The sequence below is a fragment of the Vidua macroura genome, chromosome 2 (assembly GCF_024509145.1).
Source record: "Vidua macroura isolate BioBank_ID:100142 chromosome 2, ASM2450914v1, whole genome shotgun sequence".
Classification (NCBI taxonomy): domain Eukaryota; kingdom Metazoa; phylum Chordata; class Aves; order Passeriformes; family Viduidae; genus Vidua; species Vidua macroura.
In genome coordinates this window covers 81,272,264-81,298,356 of record NC_071572.1, presented here as the reverse complement: position 1 = coordinate 81,298,356, position 26,093 = coordinate 81,272,264, and the positions used below count along the sequence as shown (strand labels likewise).

General features: G+C 39.5%; 1 protein-coding gene across 1 annotated transcript in view; it reads right to left on the bottom strand.

Moving 5' to 3' along the window:
- Positions 1 to 1,365: 1,365 nt before the first annotated feature.
- Positions 1,366 to 26,093, bottom strand: part of TYR (tyrosinase) — a 42,952-nt gene continuing 18,224 nt past the window's right edge. The window contains exons 3-5 of the mRNA XM_053970596.1: positions 24,261 to 24,408; positions 6,041 to 6,222; positions 1,366 to 1,848 (exon numbers count right to left, since the gene is read on the bottom strand). Of these exons, the coding sequence (XP_053826571.1) occupies positions 1,622 to 1,848; positions 6,041 to 6,222; positions 24,261 to 24,408 (557 nt within the window). The 3' untranslated portion in view covers positions 1,366 to 1,621. The remainder of the gene's footprint in view (positions 1,849 to 6,040; positions 6,223 to 24,260; positions 24,409 to 26,093) is intronic.

Below are 26,093 nucleotides of genomic sequence, written 5' to 3'. Positions count from 1 at the left end.
CGGGTGACATCTGGTAAAAATTAACTTGATCAGTGGGAAAATGAAATGCTATCACCATGGAATACTGAAAAGACTGAAATAAACTTGCTTAATACAGTTAGGATTTTTCTATCAGAACAACTTTTCAAAGAATGACATCGCATTACTGACACTGAAATATTTTGCATAGTGACACTTTTTTTCAGCAAGCATCACACACAGGAGTGGCATTTCTGTCAGGGCAAGCACCCAAACAGGGGTAACAGCTCTGCCAGTCAGTCCCAGACTGCCACAGCCATTCAGACTGTCTCAAAGCTGGACATTTGGGACTTTTAAGGTACACAATTCCAACATATTCCAGTCGTGTTCTAACTCCAGGAATGGGGACCCCAGAAGCATACAAGTTCCAGACTCTAACAGGAGACTCTTCCTGGGAAGCCCCTGGGAACTTACAGAATTTTCATTCTCTCTCCCTCTAAAGACCTAAATGGGTCTGTACAGCTGAGATATAACATCTCCCATTCCCCATCCCCCTGTGCTGCTGGCATGGAGAGTGTAGAGAAATCTGGATTTGAGCCTAGGAAGAAGGGAGGGGTTGGAGAAGGTGTAATTTTTTTTTATTATTATTATTTCTCATTATCCTATTCTTACTTGTGGTTGGCAGGAAATTAAAATTGAACTAATTTCCCCAAATCAAGTCTGTTTTGCTCATAACAGTATTTGGTAAATAATCTCTGCCTGTCCTTATCTTGTCACGTGAACTTTTCTGTATATTATCTGTGCCATGCAGAGTAGCTTTGGTGGGCACCTGCTGTCCAGCCAGGGTCAACCCACCACATTTTGTTCTGTTATGTGTGGGTCACTTCATGGAATCTGTGCATACTGAGCAACCAATAGTCAGCCATAACGTGAGCAGTCATTAATTGGAACAAAGGTGGGCACAGTGAGACCAGGTTTCCTCTCCTGAAAATCACCCAGCTCCCCAGATAAATGCAAGTCAGTACAGAAGACAACAACTAATGAGCATTTAAAGCAAGTGAGAAGTGGTTTCTGAGCTTCCTTTCTTCTGCTGATGGCATTCAATCAAGGACAAACATTATGAGACATTATAGGAGCTGGAGGGAAAACGCTTCTGTACCAGAAGAAAATTTGTCTATGGGACAGTCAGTCTGCTCAATCACTGTATATTTTGCTAGCTGAACTAAAGGGCTTTTTTTGCTCTTACATTCAAACATGGAGTGGATGTAGCACCAATTATGCAGTCAGGCACCTGTCAGTATATCTATGTGCCAAACACATGGATTGGACAGTGGAATTGGACCCAATTTGCAGTTGTTAAAAAACAAATAAAATAGAATTTTACATTAAATCCACCACACAAGCCAGTCTGGTTTCATAGGAACATTATTTAATGAAGGATAGGAAATATACAGTGTTCTTTGGGTGGCATCATAGCTAATGTTGAATCTGGGAGATTTTTTTAGGAGTGGATCTGATGTTGCAAAATTGGAGATTTTTAAAAGAGACTTGAGACTTCCCATCCTGCTTCTGCAGCACACCTCAACAAGGTATTTGTAAACATCAATCAAACATTACATGCTTGATTAGCACCTTAGTAACATGACTGAGTTACTGGAGGCCTCTAGAAATTGGACTGGTAACTTTTATTGTTGTAGTCTTCACTTTCTATGAGCAAGGGTTGTATCTCTGAAGAAGTTCCTCCTCCTTTTTTCTTCTGGCAGGCCCTGATGAGCCCTGTGAGCACAGCAGTAATGATGCCTCCAAACACAGCTGCTCCAACCAACCAAGCCCAGATCTGACGGGCTTGCTGAAGATAGGGTGTCAAAAAGTCTTGGAAAGACTGAAGGGCTTGAAAAATCAAAGAGAAAAAGAAAGATCATTTTACTTGATGCAATGTGCTGTCAGTTTATGGAAGTTCTATAATAGATAATACTGGAAGGCTGAGTATGAAGAGGCAAGAGTAGTAGAAACTATCAGAGAGCCACAAATAGTTTTAAACAAATCTCTTCAGCCCTGGTAGTCTATTTCTCAATCTTCATGTCCAACGCTGGCACAGAGTTCTCTGTCCCCAGTGTTCCTCACAGTTTTGTCAGAATTCAGACTGTAACCCAAGAAGTTTGATACTGTATGAGCAAAGGTCCTGCTAGCTCAGCATCCTTTGGCAACAATAACTGAGGCAGGACACTAGATAGAGCTTAAGAAAAGGTCATCTATTACAATGCCTTCACAAAATATTTACCCAGCCTACAAAAATTTGCAGGTCAGGGATTTCCTGAACCAGATGTGTTGTTGTGTGTAATAGTCATTGGAAGATTTCTTTTTTCTCTTTCTATCATCTTTTCAAGCTGCTCTTTGAACTTTTACCACAATTTTAGCAGCAAAAATATCCCTGTCTTTACTACATATTGAGTGGGGAAAAAAGTTTCCATTCACTAATTGTGAACCTGCATTCCACTTGCTTTGACAATTCCCCTGTAGACAACTATTCCACAGTAGACAACTATTCTGTGGTCATTCTGCACAACAAATCCTCTTTCTCTGGTGAATCCAGATGATCAGCTGTCAGATGATCAGCTTTGTGATATGAATTTGTTCATCTTGCTATAGCTTAATGAGTTATGAAAACCCTGCCATACAGGGTTCCCACTTCACAGCAGAGGCTGGAAAGAAACCTGTTCAAAATGCATCCAACAATGTGCTGGCTTGAATTTGAAAAACAGGAATACTTGTCCACTTGAGCCAAGGAGGATTTGGAATCCACATCTCCCAATTATTAGCTCTAAGACCATTATTAGCAGTAATTAATAGCTAGTAGGAAAAAGAAAAAGCACCTCTATGGGCACCTTCTCTAGAAACTCCCATGGTGGTTTATTTCTGAATGCTCTTTGTGCATCTGGACTGATTTAGATGTACTGAACCATATCTAGAATGTTGTACCCCCACAAATCCTGTAAATGTCTTCCTGTTATCTTGCATTTTCACTGGTGCCCAGAAAACAATCCATATATCCTCTTGGGTCATTGTACTTCCAAGAATATGCTGTTACATGCATTGTGCTTTGAAAAGACGCTGCCTCCCAGGTCCTGGCTAAGGGATGTAGCCCGGAAGCTGCCTGATTTGGTGTGGCCCCCTGACTACCCTCTATTAGTATTCCAGGTGGATAGGGGTGAGACTGAAGGAGAAGTAATCTTAAGGGGCTTCAGGGCAGTTAAAGGAGTTCAGATAGTATTCTCCTTGATTCCTTCAGTACTAGGGGAAAATACTGAAAGGAATAGGAAAACTCAACAGATCAATACACAGCCAAGAGGTTGGTGCCATAGGTGGAATTCTGGGGTTTCTGTCCACAGGGTGTCTTTTACAGCACCAGTCCTGCTCATGTTAGATGGGGTACACCTGAGTCAGAGGGAGAAAAGAATCATGGGCCAGGAATTAGCAGGGTTGATAGAGAAGACTTTAAACTAGGTGTGATGGAGGAGTGGGATAATTGGCTTCTGCCATTTCTTGTGTGTTTGTTGTTCACTGGTTGTGTACCTCTGGGTGTTCACAAGAAATACCTCTGACTTCCACAATCAAAACTAGAAAGATGAGCTAGGGGAGATTCAAGTTATGGAGTCCCTCAGTCAGCTTTAAGGCATGGTTACTTGTCTTTGTAGTGGTGAAAATTTCCCAGCTCCTACAGATTTTATCAGTCTCCTCATTATTACAGCTTGGAAAATCTTTTTTAATGGAAAGATTGTCAAGCACTGGAACAGGCTGCAGATGGAAGTAGTAGAGTCACCACCCCTGGAAGTGTTCAAAAATCATTTGGGTGTGGTGCTAGGGTATAGTTTAGTGGGCTTGACAGTGCTGGTGTTATGGTTTGACTTCATGATCATAGAAGTCTTTTCTAATCTAAATGATTCTGTAATTCTATAAAACTCTTCCCACTGGGAGAGGAAGATTTTCTGGGCAAAAGTCAAGACTGCATCTGTAAATTTATCTGTTTTCATTTCTGAAAAAAAGGAAAAAAAAATACAAAAAAAATCTTAGTCCAGGTGGTGAAATATAGGTCTTGAAACAACTCTTAGCAGAGTAACTTCTTTTGACAGCTCTTGTTAGGTGGTGCCGTTAGTCTTCCAAATCTCTGTTACTGATACTGACTCATGTTTGTTTTCAGGCAGCCATGCAGGTTTTGGTCATTTTACAGCTCATGGTTTTCATGTCAGGGAAAGCTGGGTGTCTGCTACAGCTTCTGCTCAGAGCAGCTCCCCAGTAGCTACACTGTGACATGTGCCTTGGAGTCCTGAGGGATGGATTTCCATACACACTGTTTGACACCACTTCTGCTTCAGCACTGTCATATATATGAAAATAAATGAAGCTGCAATTAAAACTCTGTACTCTTATACACAGATTTGCTTTGCAGTGGAAAGCAGAGCTACAGGCATCAGTTTTTCCTCAGGGACACAACAACAATATAATTTAGCATTAAAAAGCCATTTTGTCATTGGATTCTTTCCAAGTTTTATTTCTTGTAACTAGCCTCACCACACTCTTTGTAATCCTACTTCATCTCTTCTAAGTTGTTGGTACTGTAACTCAGAACTGCAGCTCTTCACAGAGTCATAGAATGATCAACATTGGAAGAGACCTCCAAGGCCATCTAGTCCACCTGTCAACACAGAACCACCAAAATTGCCCCCAAACCACTTTATTTAAGAGCAAACAAGACAGATCTTGAGAATAGAAATGGGCCAGATCTTGTGTGCTAATTCCTCATTCTGTCTTGTTGTCTTCCTTTGCCTTACCTCTTCTTCCTTATCTGAAAGATCTGCAGAAATACTGCTTTTTCTTGATGACACAGATCTTTTTTACTGACTTTTTTTTTTTTTCTTTCATAAATGTTTCCTACTTGACCAGTACTTCCTGTTTGCCAATCACAGACTTTCTCTTCTCCTAAAGAAAAGTCTGTATTTATACACTGGAGTGAGAAAATCTGTGTCTGTAATTTGAAAGTCCAATCATTTTGCATTTGTAACCAGTTTTTCCCTTCAGATAAGAAATAGCTTAAGCTTGCTTCTTCTCAGCAAGATTAACAAGGGGTTGAGCGACATCTGAGGATTATCTGGGCTTTCTGAACAAGGTTGAATTTCATTCATTGTGTTGATCTTCCAGAATAATTAAGGAACTACTTTCCTTACCTCTGTTAAAAACATGGGCAGAATTTAATAGGATTTCCTTTTTCTGAGGACTATGTGCTCCCATGGGAAAAAGCAAGAGTCCAAAAGGCAACAGAAATTAATTATTGGATGGTAAGTATTTCACCATTTCCTTCCTCTTGCAGTACAATTTCAGGATCCAGAATTCCTGAAAGTCATGATATTTGCCACTTATGTCTGAGTTGTACAATTCTAGCAATAAGAGGAGTTTAGGAAACTAATGTCTGATTAAAAAATATGTTTATGTGTTTCTGGTCTTGATCTGGCTGTTTCATGAGCTTATATTCCAGCACCTGGACTAAGTATTTTCTGCATCTCATTCCCCAGTCTGTCCATACATCCAGGATTCTCCCATCTCAGGTGCAGAATCTTACACTTCCCCTTTTTTGAACCTTATATGATTAGTGATTGCTCAGTCCTCTAATTTGCTGAGGTCTCTTTGCAGGGTCTCCCTGCCTTCAAGGGAGCCAACAGCTCCTCCCAGTTTTGTATAGTCTTCAGATTTGCTTAGTATCACTTCCAGTCCTGTGGCCAAGTAATTTATGAAGATGTTGAAGAGCACAAGACTGAGGATTGAGGCCTGCAGAACCCACTAATGAGAGGTCCTCAGTCTGATGTCACCCCATTCCCCGTAACCCTTTGTGACTGACCCATGATCCATTTGCTCACCCATCACATATATGAAACCAGAAAAGTGAGAAAAGCAGGTGAAATTAGGGATTATATTCAGGAAAAAATCTGGAATTAGAAGGATTTTTTTTATCTTCTCATATGACAGACATATTCCAGGTTATAGGCTACAAATTTTACATTTCCACTTTTACCCAAAATTATGATGTTACCTGGTTCTTGCAGATATTCATAGTCATACCCCAGCTCTCTTGAGGGTTTAAAAAATTCTCCATTTCTGTAAAGAGGGATGAAGGGGACCATGTAATTTTCTCGATTGTGCCCAATTGGTGCATTAGCTGCTGGGTATACTTCTAGCATGGGCCTGTGTCTTCTTAACCATCGTTCAAAAATGCTGTGGAAGAGAAAGCATGCTAATTAATGATGGGAATTAGCAGAATTTTTCTTCTTGAAGATTAAAATATAGTGATGGGTTTTTTTAAAATGCTGGAGACAGAGTTGCATGCAACGTCTTGTATTTGTGTGTGTAATGCTTTCCAAATTTGGTGTTATCCACTTCAGTGCTGAGTTCCTATGCAAGCCTACAAAGAGAAAATGCCTGTGCTGCTGCAAAGAGTCTGAATGTGCTTTTAAATTCCATAAATGTAAATCACTTTCTTTCTGTGCTCAGCAATTCATGGGGTTGTGAGGAATAGAGAGAAATGGATTAAAGACCTCACTCCTTCCTCCTCACTCTCAGAAACATTTGTAGCTAGTTGTGAATGGTCTTGTTTTGAGCTGCTCTGTCCTGTTCCTCTTCCTCTAATTTCTTAGCAAGGGTTTTCAATGAAGTATGAGTTACATCATGATCCTTTGGACATCACCAGAGGAGTGGAAACATCTGAGGAAGAAGTGATAAGCTGACAAAGCAGGTCAGCTGTCAGTAAAGTGTCTTTCTCCAGCCAGAGCTTCTTCATTGACCTTATTGTTGGCACTGTTGTTCAACACTCCTTTCTCCCAGCTGCTGTGCAGCTTTATTTTACCTCTTCTTAAATATGTTATCCCAGAGGCACTGCCAGTGTCAAGCTTTGGCTAGTGTCAGGTCTGTCTTGCAGCCAGCTGAAACAGTTTCTGACGCCTTCTGACAGAAGCCAACCCTGTAGCCCCCTAATTGCCAAAACCTTGCCATGTAAACCAAATAGAAGATGTTCCCGACACCTCCAGCCTCAGCTGCTCCATTCCATATGTGTCTTCCAAAATTTCTTCCATTAGCTCTCTGTCACCACAGGGCTGTGTGTCTGCTCTTTAACTTGAATGCAGAAATCTTAAAGGCTGCAGCAAGGGAAGTATATAGTGGCATTTTCAACTTAACTACTGAATGTGTTTGGAAAGCAAAATTAAGAACCTTCCAAAACATTCTCAGTTCTCCTCCCTTTGAGCTTTTTCTGGTCAACTCTTCACTTTCAATCTTCAAATCCTTTCTCTGATCCCTTTTTGTTTATTCACCTGAGTGTTCCAGGATGGAGGGAAGGTGGAAAAGCAGATGCAGGTATCTTCTGCATGAAGGAAGAGGACTCCATACTAAATCCAGAGATACTGGTGAGAGGTTATTATCAACATCAGGCTCAGGAAGGGATCACTGGATTCATTTATCAGTTATAAGGGATAGAAATGGTCTAAAGAGACTTGCAAGTTGTGCTTTAATGGAGATCTTAGCTCAACATTTGCTCCTCCCCAACACTAGCCACTGACCGGAGGACGTGGACTTCCCTCCCCTGTTCCCCTCCAGGGACTGTTCAGGGATTCAGGTTATCTCAGAAATACAGTCTCTAAATGCAAGTGCTCACGGGTATGAGGATCTCTGCAGGTTATCAAGGAATTCTGCCAGCAGATTTCTACCTCTTATCTTTGGGCAGAAATATTGAGAAAACACTCTGCATAGCCCACCAAAATAAAGCCCTCTCATACTCATCAAAATAGAGGTAGGGCCAAAATCTTAGTTCTCTTTTTAGGATCAAAACCTCCAATAAATGAAAACATGACTGTGATCATACACCTTGTCTACCCTTTACAATGCAGGTATTAATTTTGATTAAAATCTTCATGTCTCTCTTCTGCAGTTAATTTCATCAATCCTGTCTGGAAAAACTCTTATCTGAATAATAATGTTTAGTTGAAGCTTTCAGATGGATAAGTTTAAACAATATGAAGACTTCAGCTGGCATTATCTCAAGAAAGTTTGAACAGAAACTCTGTAATCTTTGGAGAACAGCATGAAGAAATTCAGTAATCACTAAAAATGACATAGAATATAAAGGAGTAATTTAGCTTGAGGAGAGGTGAGATGTGGGGAAATGTTGTACTCTAGTCTTTTCCCTGCCTGGCTTTTACTCATGCCTTGGATAAAGTACCCTGACTATCAGAGCCTTCTTTTCCTAGCAGTTGTAGATGGGAGCTGAGATAGCTCTTCTCAGCAGCACATTTAGAGGTGCGGAGATTATGGTTGTGAGAACATGATAATATTTTAAGAAGGCAGAGGTAGGACTTGGATCAGGTTTTTAATGTCTGGTGATGATCTGTACCCTAACTTTGGAATGCTCAATCTGAGGTACTTCCTGGGGCCTGATTTTTAGAAAATGCTGAGCAGTCACAATCTGAAAATTCAGAAGGCTGATGAGTGCACGGTTCAGAGCTAAAACTCATTGTTTGCCTGTAATAGCTTTGCAAGAGATGCCCTGAAAGTCAGCATCCTTACTGCATGAATTAAGTGTTGCTGTTGCATAAGATGTTTTAATAAGAATCCTTAGGCCAGTAATCTTTCAAGGAATGCAAATGCAAAACATTTCCATGGAAATGAACATATGTACTTTTGGATTCCTTCATTTGCAGCGTGGTTCCCACATGAGGTATCAAACTTTGCTTAGCAGTAGCAGGAGCATTGAATTGCCTGCCTTTGCAGCTGATCTTTAGGCTCAGATGTGATCATATGCCTCTAAATCCTGATGTGATGAGTTTTGCTGATGCACACAGTCATGTTGCACAATTCATTGAGTTGTTTGGGAACAGTTCTCTCCATTAGCTGGCACAAGATCTTATAATCTTGGTTGAAATCTCTTTCATTGGACATATCTGTATACCACCATAGAAATCTCAGAAACATTCTTTAAAACTTTAAGAGTCACATTTTCTTTTACTTCACTCAGAACAGCTAGGCATGTGCGTTTATCTTTTAGTAGTCTTTGGTTTTTTGATTTTGGGTTTTATGTGACACTTTGAAAGATTAGGACCATATTCTGCTTGCTATTAAAATGATTGGATGAAGTTGCATTTATTATTTCAATTTAAAGGCTTGTTCTCAGCTTGTTCAGTAAGATGGACTCAAAACACTATTTTTTCCTGGCCAGATAATGCGTGGTGATTTGTATTTTCAAGAGAGTGTTCATGGATTTTTTAAATTTTGTGTGAGAAAATTGACAGATGTAGTATATCAGTAATATTTTTACATATACATCATCTGTTTGTATTCCTCCTTTTAAGGGGGCACTTTTGGGGGCACTGCCATTTCCCTTCCTGACTCATATATTTTAAGTCATGGAAGAAGAACCTTACTCTTGCTTTTCAAGAACAGTTTCCCAGCCTAATGGAAAAAGAAAACTCCCAATGACATCCAGCTGGGGAGAAAAACCCATGGACAGGGCACAACTTCATCTGTATTGGTAAATTACAAATGGTTCTCCTTGGGCACCATAAGCCATTTCATATCAGAGAGTTACATTTCATGACTCCCCAGCCAAGTCCATTAACTCCCTTAATACATTTTTAAGGAAAACTGAAATACTGAAGTAGCCTATGGCTTTTGCTGTTAGCCAGGTAGTGACACTGGCACAGTGCTCCTGTCCTTGGGGACTTAATTGAAAAGATTTGGGCCAAAAAAAAAGTGTATTTGGAGAAAGTAATCTGCTGTCTTTTGTTTCAGAGTGACCACTAAGTCAAACATTGTAGAATACCTTTTTCTTCAAATAAGGTGCTTTTTCCAGCCCTGACTATATTTAAGGCAGTTAGCATCAAGTGTTCTCTCTGTCATGCAGGGCTGTCCTTTCCTGAAGGCAGAGAGAACACATCGGAACAGCTATGATGGATCACTGCAATTCTTCCATGTGCCTTGATCTACAAAGACAGTTGTTTAATCCAATAACAGGCAGGTGGTTTCCATGACACAAAGAAATCAGTGTTCCCATCATCAGATGTCGATCTGCTTACAGTTGATTGAAGTTTTTCTTTTCTTCCCCTACACAGTCATGTAAGTTATTTCCCTTTAGCATCTTGAAAATATGTGGTTGTTTCCTGTTCTTTTCTCAGGAGCTGCAGCCTTGGAAGAGCTTAGGTCTGCAAAATTAATGCTACATGCAGAGAGACAAAATGCTGAGGTAATTAGCTGGTCCCTTCATGGAGTGACAAAGCTCCTGGTAGAAAAGCCAGGTTTGTGGCAAAGCAGTAGACATTAACTCCCTCAAATTGTTCATTATCTTGGCAAACCACTGCTCTTATATTCTCTTCATATGAACCTCTGCATCCTTTCCTGGACCTGAGAGCCTAACAAAGCAGGAGCATGAGGTAAGGGCATCTTCAGGGGCATTTTATTCCATACTGCCTCCCTTTCTTGACATAATTTAACTAAAGGTAACAAAAGGGACATCTAAAGTTCAGATCAGGCTCTGCTATATCCACTCTCCATACTAATTGTGCAAAAAAAAAAAAAAAAAAAAAAAAAAAAAAGTACTGGACATAAGTTTAGTGAGAAGGAGAGAAATCTCTCTGGCTCCTGCAGAAGTCTGTTTAGTTACTTTTTCTTCCTCAGCATCTAGACAAAGAGAGCAAGCAGATCAGTAGCTATTTGTATAGCTGGAAGTGATATTTTCCAGAGGCTTTTTGAGCATCGCAATTTCAGCTAGACTGGCATCACTCGGGAGATGTTGGCAGTGCTGTGGGAGCAGATGGGATGTGAGCATGGTGGGAAGACAAGGCGGGATAAATGGAAGAAGAGAAGAGCTAACCAAAAGTTGTCAGGAATTTTATTCAGAGAATGGAAATGGAAAGAACCTGGCCTAACAGCAATAAACCATAAATCCTTGAGGATGATAGGTCTACCTAGAAGGGTCACAGGCAATCAAAGCTTAAGAAATAGAAATTTAAAACATGGAAAATAAGTAAATTAAATAGAGGTTAGTCTCCTGATAGCCCTAATACCCTTTGTATTTCCTCCCCAGCAAGCAAAGTTGACTTGAAAAGGGTAGTTTTTATTTAAAGGCATTGGGTAGATTAAAAAATAATTCTGTCTAGATTAGAGAAAATACTGTTTGCATTTGGAAAACTTCTTCCTTCTCTTGAAGAAATCAAAGTGCCCAAACTGAATGTCCTAAATAAGAGGTCTAAGAACTGAAAGAGATTGGAGAATAATTTGAATTTTGGAAGATGCCCTGTCTCACATTTAGTGCTCAGAGAGGCTCAATCTCTCTGAAATGCATTTCCAAAGTAGAAATTATTTTGTAGTGGGTGTAGCATCAAAGTAATTACTAGATTATGATAATCAGCACCCTATGCAAAGGTTATTTTTGTCATAGGAAACAGAATTTTAATATTGTAGAATGCATTTAGACAACTGTAGATTAAAATAAGGCTCAGGTTTATATTTAAACCTTGGAAAAATTGATCATGGGGCATGATGAGTTCACTGTCACTTAAGCTCTGATTCAGTCAGAAGCCATGTTTGATGCAGAAATAGCTAAGGAAGGTAATCAGGTCAGAGGATTCCCAAAAATCATAAAGGCAAAGAATATTTTTCTTGCATATTGAAAAATTCTTAGAGTCTCTTGCAGTCTCTTTATTCTACACAAAACAGGCAGTGAGTAAAAATAACTGACCTAAATTCATACCAGACACACTGTAGGGGAATGGGACCTCAGCTGTGGGGCCAGTTTATACCAAACTGTGGAACCTCTAAGAGTTAGGTTATACCACTGCAAAGCATGGAGTCTTGATTTTATTTAAATTTTTTCTGTATATCTGTATATGGGTCACTATAATTGCTGATAAAACTGCTGATATGCTTAATACTTGTGTGTACCAGCTCTAATAGGTTCCAAGGTATTGGTATGTGGTAAAAGGTAATAATGACGCCTACCTGGTAGGTAGATGCTTTGTCAGTTTAAATTTTTCATTCAGGGAAAATATACTTAGCTTTTGCAAAACATTTTAGTGTGAGATGGTGAAAATTAAAGCCACCTATAAAAGACATAGATATATAACTTCTATTTAATTGTGTATAAATAGAATTAAGTGGGTTTTTTTATTCTGCTCCATACATACCAGGTTATACAAAGTGAAATTGAATGAGCCATAGTGGAAAATTAATTTTAAAACCCCAACACACAAACCCACCTTGGTTTAATGAGTGGTGGGAAAATAGGATTGATTTGAGGATGATTTAAAAAAGGCCACCAATATATATTTTCTTACTGAAAATATGAATTCATATTATTTTATGAATAATATATGCAATATGATTATAACTAATGAAAGGATGAGCCAAGAAATAACTGGGTTTATGCTGCCAGTGGGAAATACCAGGCAGAGTATAAAAGCATTGCTGTATGTAGGCTGGGTTCCTTCCTACTCTTCCAGATAGTGTTGTGCACTCTGAAAAAGATACTGCTCACAGGAAGGAAATCTTAAAATCTAGAACAAGCAGAGTAAAAAAATAAGAGTTGGCATTTTTCTTTATCATTTTTCAAAGCGTCCTTTTAAGGGTCATTTCCCAAGTGTGCTACCACAGACATGAGCACAGGTACTCTTGACAGAGTGTAAGAGAAGAAACCAGACCTTAAATATCCATTTCTAAGATTGAGCCACCTCAAAGACACTGGTTCATGGTGTAAACTGTCCCTTCAGGAAGATTTAACAAAAAAATTAATCCAGTGTGTTTTACCTTGTGATGAAGGACAGATGGAGAGAGGTGAAGGGGGAAGAAGAGGGTTCAGTTCCTCTGTATGAATTTCTGCCATACAACAAGGAACAAGAGGGTGTGCCCAGTGGGAGGACTACAGTCACCTTATGGTGAAGGCTCATGGTCATTCTGGGTCCTTTGCACTGCAGGGGACACAATACAGATTTTCTTCTACCTCATTGTCCTCACTTTCCTTGTAAGCATTTGCACAACCATGCCATAAGCAGGAGTCAGGAAGTGCTTTGGTTTAAAACCAAACCTCCCCTTTATTTTCATTTGTTCTGGGATAGTTTAGGTGAGATAAAGCCATGGATCTGATTCATTATTCTTTTGTGTGATGGCCAGTACCAGCACAAGGGAGAAACTGAGGTGAGCATCTCTGGGTAGCACTTATTATCAAGCAGGACTTTTCTTCTTCCTAACCTATGTGCTAGGTCAAACTAGCTTAAAGCAACATGGAAATGTTGCTCTTTGTTTCTCAATAGCCTGATAAACCTGTGCCTCAGCTGAGCCTGCACTCAGTATTAACCACTCAGCTGCTAGATGTCTGCTTTGTAATGCACTAATAAATTTGTCAGGTTCAAATCCAAAGCCGTGTCCTTTGTTGTGCCAGGTTTGACACAGAGACTTTAATTCCTCATCTCCAGTTGTGAGATGAGACGAGGTCAGACTGACTATGCCAGAAGGAATACAGAACATTGTTGCTTAGAGCTCATTTATACAATTTATTTCAGTATCATAAGATGTGACATGCTGTAGAAGAAATCTGGCAAGCAACACGTATTTGAATTTGGAAAGAAAAGAAAAAGGAAATAAATTGAAGAAAGCTGAAATGCCAGCCCAAGGACTGTGATTACACAGTAGTCATCACTTTAAAAGTTGGCACTAGTCAGCTCGTATTGCAAAGTCACCTCAGGTAATTCCCATCCCAAGCATTTGGGAGAAAGATTGGTGCTTCAGTCCTGGAAGAGGTGCTGATGCTTAGGTTGTAAAGTCAAGGCACTGTACTGTTTGCCAATGTATGCAGTTATATTGCAGTATTCTTTTTTGTTCTTTTTGTTTTAAGTTGGCTAAAGACACTACAGGGACTCTCAGGAAGGTTGTAAACAAATTACACCATCATAATGCAAGTGTCTGATTAAAAATTAAGATGCTGCCCTCAGTTATTGTGAAAGCCCATCCAAAGCCTTTGAGGCTCTGTCCCCCACTGGTGAATCACTGCTGAGGATTGCCCTGGGTTACAGTGCTTTTTCTGTCTAGTCCCAGCTGCTGGAGAACATCCAGGGGCTTCCATCATCAATTCCAAGCTGCAGCTTGCAGCAAGGATCTTTGGACAACTTTGCCTCTTCCCCAAACTTTGCGGTACTTCTGTGAAGTTACTCCTGTGCCAGTCCCTGGGCCAGCCACCAGAGACACCTGTGCATGCATGCACACCTGCATGTGCCTGCTTGTGGGTGAGGCAGCTGCAGGTCAGGGGCTTGGGTTAGTGACTACATTGGTTGCCTAAGGCCAGTTACTGGGGAACGTAGGCTGTGCATGTATATATCTTTATATAGATGTATATTTTCCCATAACAGGCTTTCATCATGGTCAGCCAAACAGGTAAAGAGGATGACGCTGTTGGTGCTGTTGGAATTTTGTGTGAGTGCTGCATTTTTTGCATTGATCTGCATATCTGGTCAAGCACATTTGCATATATGTGTACACATATATATACACCTAGTGTGTGTGTGTGTGTGAGGTTGGGAATACATTCTCAACCTCAGTACTGGCTGCACCCAAGAGCATGAAGCTGTGGTAGCCACAGCAGCTTGGGCTTCTAGATTTGTCAACACTTAAAAGATAGACTTGCATGAAACAGAAAGAAAAGAGGATGTTTTAGCCTGGCAGAACTGTCTTCCCACATAATGCTGTGCTCTTGATTTTTTTTCTCAGAGAATGTATTCCCCATGTAGATCAATTATATGCATCTGAAAGATGAATATTCATTTTCAGGAAAGATCTGGCCTACTTCATTTTTTCCCTTTTTTCCCATCTTCTGAACCAAAAGTGGGGATTTTTTTTTGTGGACTTGAGTGGAATAGACCACCTGAAATACAGAGGCACAACGTGCAGATGACATAAAGCCCCTTCCTTACTCAGCAAGATTGATACTAGTTACAGGCTGTCTCCTAAAGTACCATTCTCTGAGTGAGGTATAATAGCATACACTATGCTGTCACCTTCCCACCCACTACACAGTTCCACCAGAGCTGGGCAGCCATGTGACACCTGAGGATCTTGGCACAGCTCTGCTTCATGGATCTCACTACAAGCATTTCATCTCCTTTGTTCTCACTGCACAAACTGGATGTTTGGAAAGTGTCAGATAAAGGAGACAAGAGGGAGAGAATTGACAAGGGTGTAGTCCCATGCAACCAATTCCACCTAAGAGAAAAGCAGTGCCACTTTGCCTATGCCCCAGTTTCTTGAAAGCCTTAAAGTTACTGCAGCTGCTGCATTCATAGAATCATATCATATCCTGAGTTGGGAGGGACCCACAAGAATCACTGAGTCCAACTCCTGGCCCTGCACAGGACATCCCCAAGAGTCACACCATGTGCCTGAGAGTGCTGTGCAAATGCTTCTTGAACTCACTCAGGCTGGTGCTGTGATCACTGCCCTGGGGAGCCTGTTCCAGTGCCCAACCACCCTCTGGGTGAAGAACCTTTCCCTAAACTAGGGAATTGTTTCCTGAGCTTCTCCTTTTTGAACCTAGATCTCGCCTGACACAGTTCCATGCCATTTATGAGATATTTTTTAATATTTTCCCTACCAAGGTGGTTTAGAACTTTTCCCCTTAATCTATCAAACACCCTCAACACGTCTGTAGGACTAAGTGAAGAGAAGGGTCTTCATACTTTCCATCTGAAACTTTTCCTCTTTATGTCAAACAACTTGAGCTTCCACAGGTATTTGAAGAAGATGCAATTAGATTTCTCATTGATGCTTTGCATGCTTATTTGGCTGCAGAGGGCAATATAGCTTCCCCTCATTGCTCCAATAATTATGTAGTCCTCCAAGTGTTTCTCTCCTAGAATAAAAAGTGTCACCAGCTCCTCAAGCCTCTGTCATGAAAAGAAGGTGCTCAAGCACCAGACTCCTGCAGAGCATTCAGATAGAATGATCTTGAGCAGAGATGACTACTATCTGTTCCTCTTTCAGAGAGGGTTGCTGAAGTCCTGCACTTCTATTCCCCATTTGCTATCATTTGGTTTCATTGCAAACTGCTTAACCCTTCCCAAGAAAGTCATGAAGCTACCTGAGGCTTCAATTCCACTGCATGTAAGTCTGGGCTCCCCTGCCACAAAGCTTTACAAGCTGAGCAGTCCTGTAACCTACTTTCCCAGTAAAGAAACCTTACTGAAATATTACTGGTTTTTTGCCTTCTCAGAAAACTGGGTAGGATGAAACAACAAGTGCTAAGCCCACCTTTGATCAGTTGCTGTTATATTAACATGCACAGAGCTTTATTTCTACTAAAGAGGAAGATAATGGATAAGCCAAGCTTTACACTAAAGACAAGAGCTGAGTGTTGGAAAAAATGTGTAGGAATCTCTGCAAAGGAATGTCCATATTCTCTAGCGTAGGACTAGGTAGTGACTTCGCCTAACCCAGTTATTGGCAAAATAATCTAATTCCTGTGGGAGCTTGTTCTGTACCTCTGCTGGAAAGAAATGAGTTTAAATGAGGATTAGCTGCACTGAGATTCCATCAGATACCTGATCTAAACTCTGTTGCTTTTCTTAGTCAGGTCAGCCTTTGTTTAACACCAATGTTGTAAATGACTTTTCTGAGGTACAGGAGAGAAATTCTTGTTCCATAAATAGCTGTCATCATGTATGTTGTTTCACCCCTTACTGACAAACCAGAGCAATGTTTGGCTAGAGATATTTGTTTTCTATTCAGATTTAGGTCTCCAATACTGTCCAACAAGCACTGCAAACCCCAGGTTACAGATGAGACATAATGGGGTGTCCTGTGTGTTTGGTAAATAAGGAAATAGAAATGCAACCAACCATGTGCTGCATCAAAAATAAAAGTTACCATTTGATGGAATGTATATCCTGTGCTAAAATTTTCAGATTCATTTTTGCCATGGTTTGTTGCTAACACAAAAACATCACTTGAAGTCAGAGATAGTAAAAATGCAGCTGCTCCAAAGTTTAACTACTTTTCCCTGAAGACAAAGATAACAAGCAGATTAAAATGGTTGGCTGTGAAGGTAGCTGGACTGACACTATAGAACCTGCTTTTGTACTTGCAATTCAGTTCTTTTGAGACTTAAATATTGTCATTATTGAGGTTCACAAGGGCATATAATACATAAATCACATTTATGGAAGTGAAGTGATAATTTCTCTTGATGAATAGGAGGTAGCTACATGTGGGTGAGAAAAGTACCATGTTTTCTGGTGATTTTTTACAATTTGAACAATTACATCAGCTGTTATTGCAGAAGTGCTGCAGGAAGGAAATGCTAGCTGTCTGCATCAGAGCTTATTTTGATTGCTGTGCCACAGGGAGCTTCCTCCTCCTCCAGCATTAAGAGAATAGGTGAAGACTAACAATGCAGATCTTGTGAAGTCTCAAGGCAGTGTAACCTTTCCTTTTAAAAACCAGTAATTATTTGCAAAATATGTGGTGTATGAAGTGATCCATTCAGTAATTGTGTTGGTTGAACTAAAATATTGCAGTAAGATTGATATGAAACCTGCACTTTAAATGGGACTCTTTGAACTGAACCTGCTATATAATAAATTTTTATGAACAGAATGGATCATTACAAACATGTAGCCTGAATAATGACATGGCAGGTGAGATTGCCAAATGCTGTATTTCACATATGATGCAGAAATGTCTGTTTAACCTTTCTCTGGTCGTTCCCCTAAAGCAAGGTGGAGCACAGCACTATAGGTTATATGTATGCTTAATCAATAAAAAGAATATTTATCTCCAGAGCCTGATCCTTGTCATTATTTCTCTCTGTGTCTGCTTCTGTATGGTGTACCTGTGGATATCCAGAGGACTTATTTTATGTTACTTTAAATGCAGGTGCACCCTCAAATGTACTACATATATTCAGTCCCCCTCTGTCCACTGGAGGAGGGAACCTGTACTCCTTCACTTTTGCCTCTAGCCATGGTACATGTTAGATGACAGGTGATGTGGCCCTCCAAGGCTGCTCTTGCATCCCTTTGGGTGCTTTGCAATTGCAACTGCTCAGACTTACTGAAGTAGATGTTAGAGGCCAGCTCAGTATCTTGGTGTATGATTTGCCTTTCAGCCCCAGACACAGCGATATCAAAGCAGAGATACTGGGGAGCTGTTTCTCAGCAACACCCCATCCTTCCCACTTACACTCTGCTTTCCATGGATATATTTATGTGGTATTTCACAGGAGATGTGAACTCACTCTGCCCACATACTGAGCCCACTTTGAGTGAGTCAGCTCCATCAAACAAGCTGAGTAGCTCTGGGTAACATGCTACAAAGCCTGAGAGGTTAGGAGGGAAAAGTTAGCAGCTCTGCTTGGTGCCAAAAGAGGGCTTGTGGAAACAGAGGGAGCATGTGTCCTCCTGCACATTTGTAGACATCCCCAAGGGGAACAAAACTAAAAATTTAGAAATTTCTTTTCTAAAAACTTCCATGCTTGAGTTTACCCCCACCTTCTGTACATATCTGCTCTGTATCTCACACTTGTTTTAGGAGTTTGTGTGACCCAAAGTCGTTCCTGGCCCACCCTCAAATATTCTGCTGGAGATAAGGGACTTCCTCTAAGTCCCTTGTGATAGAACAGAGCTGCTTTCTGTGTGCAGGACCCGCTGTGACAAAGTGAATTTTTTAAATATCAGTGAAGGGTGAAAGCTGGGCTACTTTGCTGCTGTGCCACAGAACCCACTGGTGAGATGTAGCTGTGCATGCTGATCAGAGCTCTCTTCCCAGGATATTGCTAACTGCAACCTCTTGACCTGCCTTTGTCTAATAGATTTCAAGTGGCTCCAAGCTGTAGCTCATTCAGCTCCAGAAAAATATGACTTCTAGGCTGTGTCATTTACAAATGTAACCTCAAAAGATAGTAACATCCTTGCTATGTCTATATCAAGGAATAAAATTAATCATATAATTTGTGTTTATAATATCATTTTTCAATTTTTAGACTGTTTCATTATTAGCTGATATATTATTGTTCTACAATTTCCATATCAGCTGCACCTCAAACAAAAGTTTTTGTATATGGTGTCTCTAAGCTTTTGTATACCAAAGGGAGAATATAATTCCTCAGCCTCATGCTTTATCTGTGTTGTCTCCCACTGGAGACATTTCAGGATAAAGAATCATTCTTATTTCATGTATTAAACAAGTCTGGAAACATAGCATTGTCTTACAAGAATTTCTGATTATTCTTTTAAAAGCCTTTTCTCCAAATATTCCAAATTCTTGAACCAAATAGTTTTTAACTTCTAAAATAAGTTCTTGTTTCCTGTCAACACTTCAAAACAAGAGAACAACTTGGTTTTTTATTGTGCCATTTTTTTGGTTTAAAAACCCTGAGATGACATTCAAGAGAAAACAAAAACAATCTGTTTCAAAAACAGAGTAGAAATAAGTGACATTTATTTTGACATCTTCTGGGAATGAAAATCAAATTTTCTCATGTTAAAGCATTTTTTTTACAACAAAATAATTTTTTTTCTCTTTTGCCATAGTGCGGCCTTTTATTTTTTTAATTTTTTTTTAAGTGGAAGAAGGTGCTGGCAACATGGTGAATATATTGAATCCACGGGGACTGAAAGTGTCTGTAAAGATGGCTGAGGGAATGGGGGGCTGCTGATCAGAGCAGGGATTTCCAGCTGTGTCTTGTCTTTGCTATTTTATGTGACAGTAAATGAAGCAATTGTTACCTCCTGTTTCTTTGATATCTGAGAGCCACAGGTTGAGGCTAAGGTGCCAGGTGCTGCACAGGCCAGGGGAATGAGATAGTCCCTTAATGACAGACCTTAAAACATGCACACAGGACAAAACACAACAGAGAGATACAGACAGAAGGATCAGGCACTCATGCACTGGGACTGCAATACTCCACTCACTGAGGACAAGTATGGAGGACTTGTCTGAATGCCAAAAAGGTATACAGTAGAGAATGGTATAATGAACATTTTGGAGTGGTACATGAGTTCCTTAACAAGGATTTGGGGTTGAGCAGTGAAGGGCCTTCATGACAGAAGCCAGTAGATCTGATGTGAAGAGAACAAAGAAGCAGCAGAAGGGAATGAACAGAGAAGAACACTTGGAGTTAAGAAGAGCATTGGGTTAATGTGATGGTGGTTGCAGCAGCATTCTGAGCTGTGCAGTTATTTATGATAGCTGGAGAAAACAGGTCATGTAATGATGACATCACTAGAACTGGCAGTCTGGATCTAGCTCTAGACTAATATGCAAATAGTCTAACAAATACTAGGCTTTAGAGAGACAAGAGACTGATATCTTACACATCTGTTGTGTGTCTTCAGAAAATTATTTCTAAACTGCTTGTTCTAAAACCAGGGCCTTTGGAAGTCATCCACATTATTGTAATAAACCCTGCCCATTGCTGTAGAACTTAGGAACAAGATGAGGACTGAGGCCCTATTGCATTAGCTGCTGCATGGGCATAAAGCTGGAAGGAGATCTTTAATGACAACTTCTATTCCCTGTTGCTATTTAGCTTTTCTTAGGGGAATTGTTGGGTTGTGGTGTGGAAATCCAGAGTTATAGAGGTATGAAATAAATAAGAAAGCTGAAATATTCAAAGGATAGAAGTACAGGGTGAACAGATGGAGATACTACATGACTTTAGAGATGAAACGTCTAAAAGATCCAGCAGAGAGGAAGGAGTTCCTTCTCTGAGCACAGAAAACACCCCAGTGATCTCAAGTGTGACTGTGGGCTCATGCTTTCATGGCCTGTGCAGCTGCTCCTTACAGCTTGAGTGGGTTGACTCCTCCCTTGTTATTCCCTTGTGCTGACTGTAGAGCATATCTGAATAGTAAAGAGATTTGCAATTAAGATAAATGCTTCAGAGAGCTAAAAAAGCTCTTGTTTTTGCTGAATGTGTATTTTGTTGCATATTTTTTCTTTTTATTTTTTGAGCCATTAAATTAACAATTAATAATTTTCATGGTGGTCACCTGCTTTTACCTAGCACTGAGATTTGATCCCTACATCTTCTAGCAAATAAGAAGGCAAGGAGCTTGATTAATCATTGCTAAGAAAGCTGTTGCCTCGGTACCTTCATGTATCTGCACTGCTGAGAGGGAATGATCTAAAAAAACCGGAAATGTTTATAAGCCAGTGCTTTTTTCTTTCACCTGAGTGATCTCAACTGCACCTCTGCTTCATCTATCCTTCCCTCCTTTTGTGCAATCAGGCCTGGGCAGGGAAGGTGAGGGACAGCAGATGGTAGGCTGGCTGTTGCTCAGTTTAGAAAGCAACTCCTAACATTTGGCTCACACCTGTCAGCAGACGTCGTATACACTTGTTTATCCTCCTCTGTACCATATGTTTCCATGCAAAATCACTTCCAATGATCTATTGCCTTATTGCTATCACTCCTATTATGGTTGTAACTGAGCATTTCACAGTCATTAATACATTTAGCCTGACAGCATCCCTGCTGCGTAGGCATCTAATATCTCCCACAGTACAGATGGGTTAGCTCAAGCTCAGATCCACAGCTCCTCAAAAGCTTCATTGAAATTGATGGGAAGGAAACACATCTCTAGGGGATGCAAGTTTGGGAGGGCAAGTTGCATGCTGGGTTTCACTCAAAGAATTTACAATAGAGTGAGGAAATTCCTCTGTAAGATCCTACTTGGATGCTCAAATGCTGGACCATTGTTGATTTCCTGACACAGAGCTGCTGCCTACCTCTGCAAACCCAGCAGAACTGTGGTTGTTGTTGTCATCAGAAGATACAGTTGAAAAGTTAGTTAAAAGCCCATTGGCCCAATGTAGTGTTAGCAGTCAGCTCAAAAGTATTCTGCCCAAATGAGAAAAGTTGATAAGGACCAAAAAATGTGCTTCTGCTGCTCTGGAGACTGTCTCCCACTTCCTCTATTCTTTGTATTCTTGCTTGCCTCTCAGAAAAGAATTTCTTCGCAACCCTTCAAGTCTATGTAGGAGAGGAGCAGTATTTTCTAAAATGCACTGTATGTACCTGTCAGTCACCTACTTATTAATTATAACTAAAAGCATGATTAATCTGTCACAGATAGAGATGCTAAGTAACCCAAAGCAGGCTAATGCATTTCTGTCACCTACACAAAAGGCAGCATTATTCTCAGATTTTACATCTGTGTGTACTAAGGCCCATATTCACAGCAGCTGCAGAGCACTGGTGATGCCTTGCTGCCACAGATGGGGTGAGGTTGCATCATGTGTATCTCTATTGCCTCCACAGAGCCTGTGCAGTGGTTTATTTCCTCAACACTAGTACGGTTTAATGAGGTTATCTTTTGCAAATAATTTTGCCTTTTAAAATTGATAACAACTATAGTTATGAGAATTATTTCCAGGGACTTATAATGACTATACTGAAATTCCTCAGTGGAAAGGGTCAGCATGAAGACCAAGGTGCTACTTAAGCCTTGCAGTGAGTGGAGCTAAAAGGTGCACAGGTCTCCTGCAAGTGTCAATGTCTAAGGAAAACAATTCTTTTGACATGGCACAACATATTTTTTCCTTTCTATGTTCCTTTTTTCTGAATATTCAATTGATCCATTTTTTAATAGCCTAGATGTTGGAAAGTTAATTTCCAGGCACCAGCTTGAGATTAGTAACCACACTTGAAACCCTCAACCATCCATCCTGTGAAGCAGTCAATGCATGGATATGCTAAATCACAGCTAAGCTACACTGTGTAAGGTTTAAAATGTCCTCAAGAAAAGCTTTTCACATAAAAGATTTTCAAAACTGACACTTACAGAAGACTAATTATACCCTATGATATGAGGAGCAGAAGACATTTAAGTCTTAACAATTGAATGAACGATTCCACTGATGCCTGGGTGACTTGCTAAGACTTGATGCCCTATTTCTGGATGGGTAAAATATGAGGAATATAATCAGTAAGCTCATTAAATATATAATCTCTTTTATATATATATATATAATATTATATATATATATATAAAATATTTTTATTAGATATAAATAGTATTATTTTTTTCAGTCCTCTTATACTTAAAATATATATGAGAAGCAAAAGCCCAACTTCAATTTTGTCTTTTTACATCTACTAGCTTTTTGGTTAAATAAGATAAAGTTTTACGTAAGAGTTTTGATATGAACTGCCTGAGACTGCAAGATGTAGAGCTTGTAAGATGTACAACTTACAAGCTGTAATTTGCATCCCTCCTATGCTGCATGCCTCAGTGGCCCAAATGAAGAATCCATTTTGGTCTTCATCTCAATAGGCACCTTGCTGCATGCAGGCAAATTCTCAGACAGTAGGTTTCTGAGTATGCAGATTTATGTAAGTTTGTTTTTTGGTTTTTTTTTTTTTTTTTTTGTTGTTGTTCTAAGCTATGCAGTAGTCAAGTAACATTCAGTGGAGAAAAAGTAAAGGATGGATAAGAAAATATAAACTGCTCCAGAACAAGTGTATTGTGTGTGGCTCTTACAGTTCTTTGCTTAGCTTTTTTTTTTTTTTTAAATTGCTCTTTAGTCATCACAATTTGGTGTAAATGAAGTCCAGAGTAAATTGTTTGTAGCCATTCACATGTACTATGGTGACAGAAATGGAATCTTGGAATGCCACCCTTAATGTAGCAATTTCACCAGTTTCTTGCAAAACTGTGCTCTCCTACCCTTTCTTATTAATAAACATGATATCCTTCTGTTTGCTCTCCTTTCATTATGCACAGCTGTACTCTTTCATCAAGAAACTGTCAAAATTTGTTTGTCACACTTAAATACTAATTTTTTCTTCTTTATTTATGAATAGCACGCTTAGATTTTCCTTATGGGATAGAAATTGAAACAGCCCTGACATTTAGAATGTAAAGGAATTGCTCCAAATGATGATAGTCGTGTTAAAATGAGTCACTCACTTTTGATCCAAACTTCCTGCCATACACATCCATATATATTAATCATTATGACATCATTGAAGAACTATTTTTACCTTTCTAATAAAAGCTGAGTGCATTTGTCAAGTCATCAAATTATATTTAATCCAGTGAACATACAGACTGGTTAGGAAAGACACATACTTTCAAATAACAGCACAGCTCCTTTCTACATGTCTAAAAATGTTGTGTGTGTAAAAACATGTAAAATGTTTGCACTCTTTGAAATGCAGGTGAAAAGCACACTGTAAAAAAAGCCCCACATAATGAATTAGTTTTACTCAGGAAAATGAAACTTACCTGTCCACAAATGCATGGTGTAATACAAAGATAGGATCATTTGCAGAGCCTTGTACTTGGGACATGGAGCCATTCATGTAGATGTGAAGTGCGTTATGCAAACCGCTTTGTGCTGGGTTGGATATCGCAGTCTGTGGATCAGCAAATCCTGGAGAGAAAATCATATGCTGATATGACAATGTGTATAATTCTTTTTCCAGTAACAGTGAAGATCAAAGTACTTACTTTCATTTACATTCAGCCTTTTAGACAAGAGCTTAGGAAAACTTGTAAAGGAGTGCTAATATATTTCAAAGGCATAGCAAAGATAAAATTAAAATAAGCTAAATTAAAACTCCTGCCGTGTAGCTAATGCAGCATGTCAGCAAATGTACTGCTTAATTACTTTATATTTTTAAGTTTCTTTGTCCATTTTGTCTGTCTAGTAAAATGCTACATAATCCCTATAGACATTTATGTGTGGACATTTATTTATGTTGGGAAAACTTATTCACTTTATTTTCATTTTTAATCTCTGTATTTACAGGCTCCTAAGATAAAACTGGTTATTTTATCTCATCATATACTCAGTAATTTATTAATGTTTGTCTCTATAGAACACATTCTTTTATTGATGGGAGATGCAATCTATAATCCCTACAGAAGGATTTGGTGAGTAATCAATAATCTTTTACAGTCCGACTTGCAGGATGGAAGTCTATGGACCACTGTTATTTTTGAGGATGCTTAAAAGATGGGCTTTAGGAAGAGCTTACACAGACCAACTCCCAAGCAGGAAATACTGGAAGATGAGTTTGTGCATTAGTTTTTATCTTGGTAGTCTGCCTATGTCTTTTTAAGTCTCATGTTATAGTTCTACTCATCATCCCATCAGCCACGCTTCCAACATATTTGCAAGGATTCCTAGTAAAAGCCAGCTCAACCATCTAATCCTTCTCTGGGATTTTCCCAGAGAATAGGAGTAGAAAGCTATGTTGTCCTCCCAGTCTATTTCTGAACCTGATGCTAGTTCTGATATTTAACCCATGCCACAAAGTCTTTCATATCTGTCTCTTTTATTTGGTTACTGAAGATGCCTTCTTCTCACAATTTCTGTAAGCTGTAGGATGAGGAAGCTTGATAGAGACACATTAAAACATCTGCACAATTTAATTATCAAATAAAAAGAGCCGTGAACAATATGATAATTGTGTTGATCCTCAGTATTTCCCAAATATTGTTGCAGTTTATCATATCTTCAAGGTGAAAATAAAGGTATTAGCTTTTATCTATGGGAAATTCCTAATGGACTTTGAACACTTGCTTTATTTACTTGTTTGGATGAAGAACTAGCATTTGAATGAGAATCAGTAATATACTTTTGAAGTGAATCTCCAAACAGTCTTGGTATTTGACACTGTGACTCACACCACAGGGCAATTTTTGACTTTGCAAGATGGATTCCTTTTGTAGAAAATCTAAAATGTGCCAACTATCACTGGGTGTTCAGTTCAGGGGACTAAACTACAGCCAGTATGAAAAACCCCTTCCTTGTGAAAGCCCTAACCTGTAACATGGAATCTGGGTCCACAGTTTCAGCTGTCTTGCTCTGAATTTGCTCCTCTCTGAGTCACACAAGGTATTAACTGAGACGTGGCTAGAGTTGCCTTATGAGTAGGGTCATACCCTGAACTTGGAAACCTGAGTTTTACACCCAAATGGGACTCTGATGATCTGTGTGAAATGATTGCATTGCTTTGCGACTCTAAATTCCCTCATTGTGCCTTTTGTTGTCAGTCAACTTCTTCAAACAAGGGGAGAGCATCTGGCATAAACCTACTGGTATTTATAAGA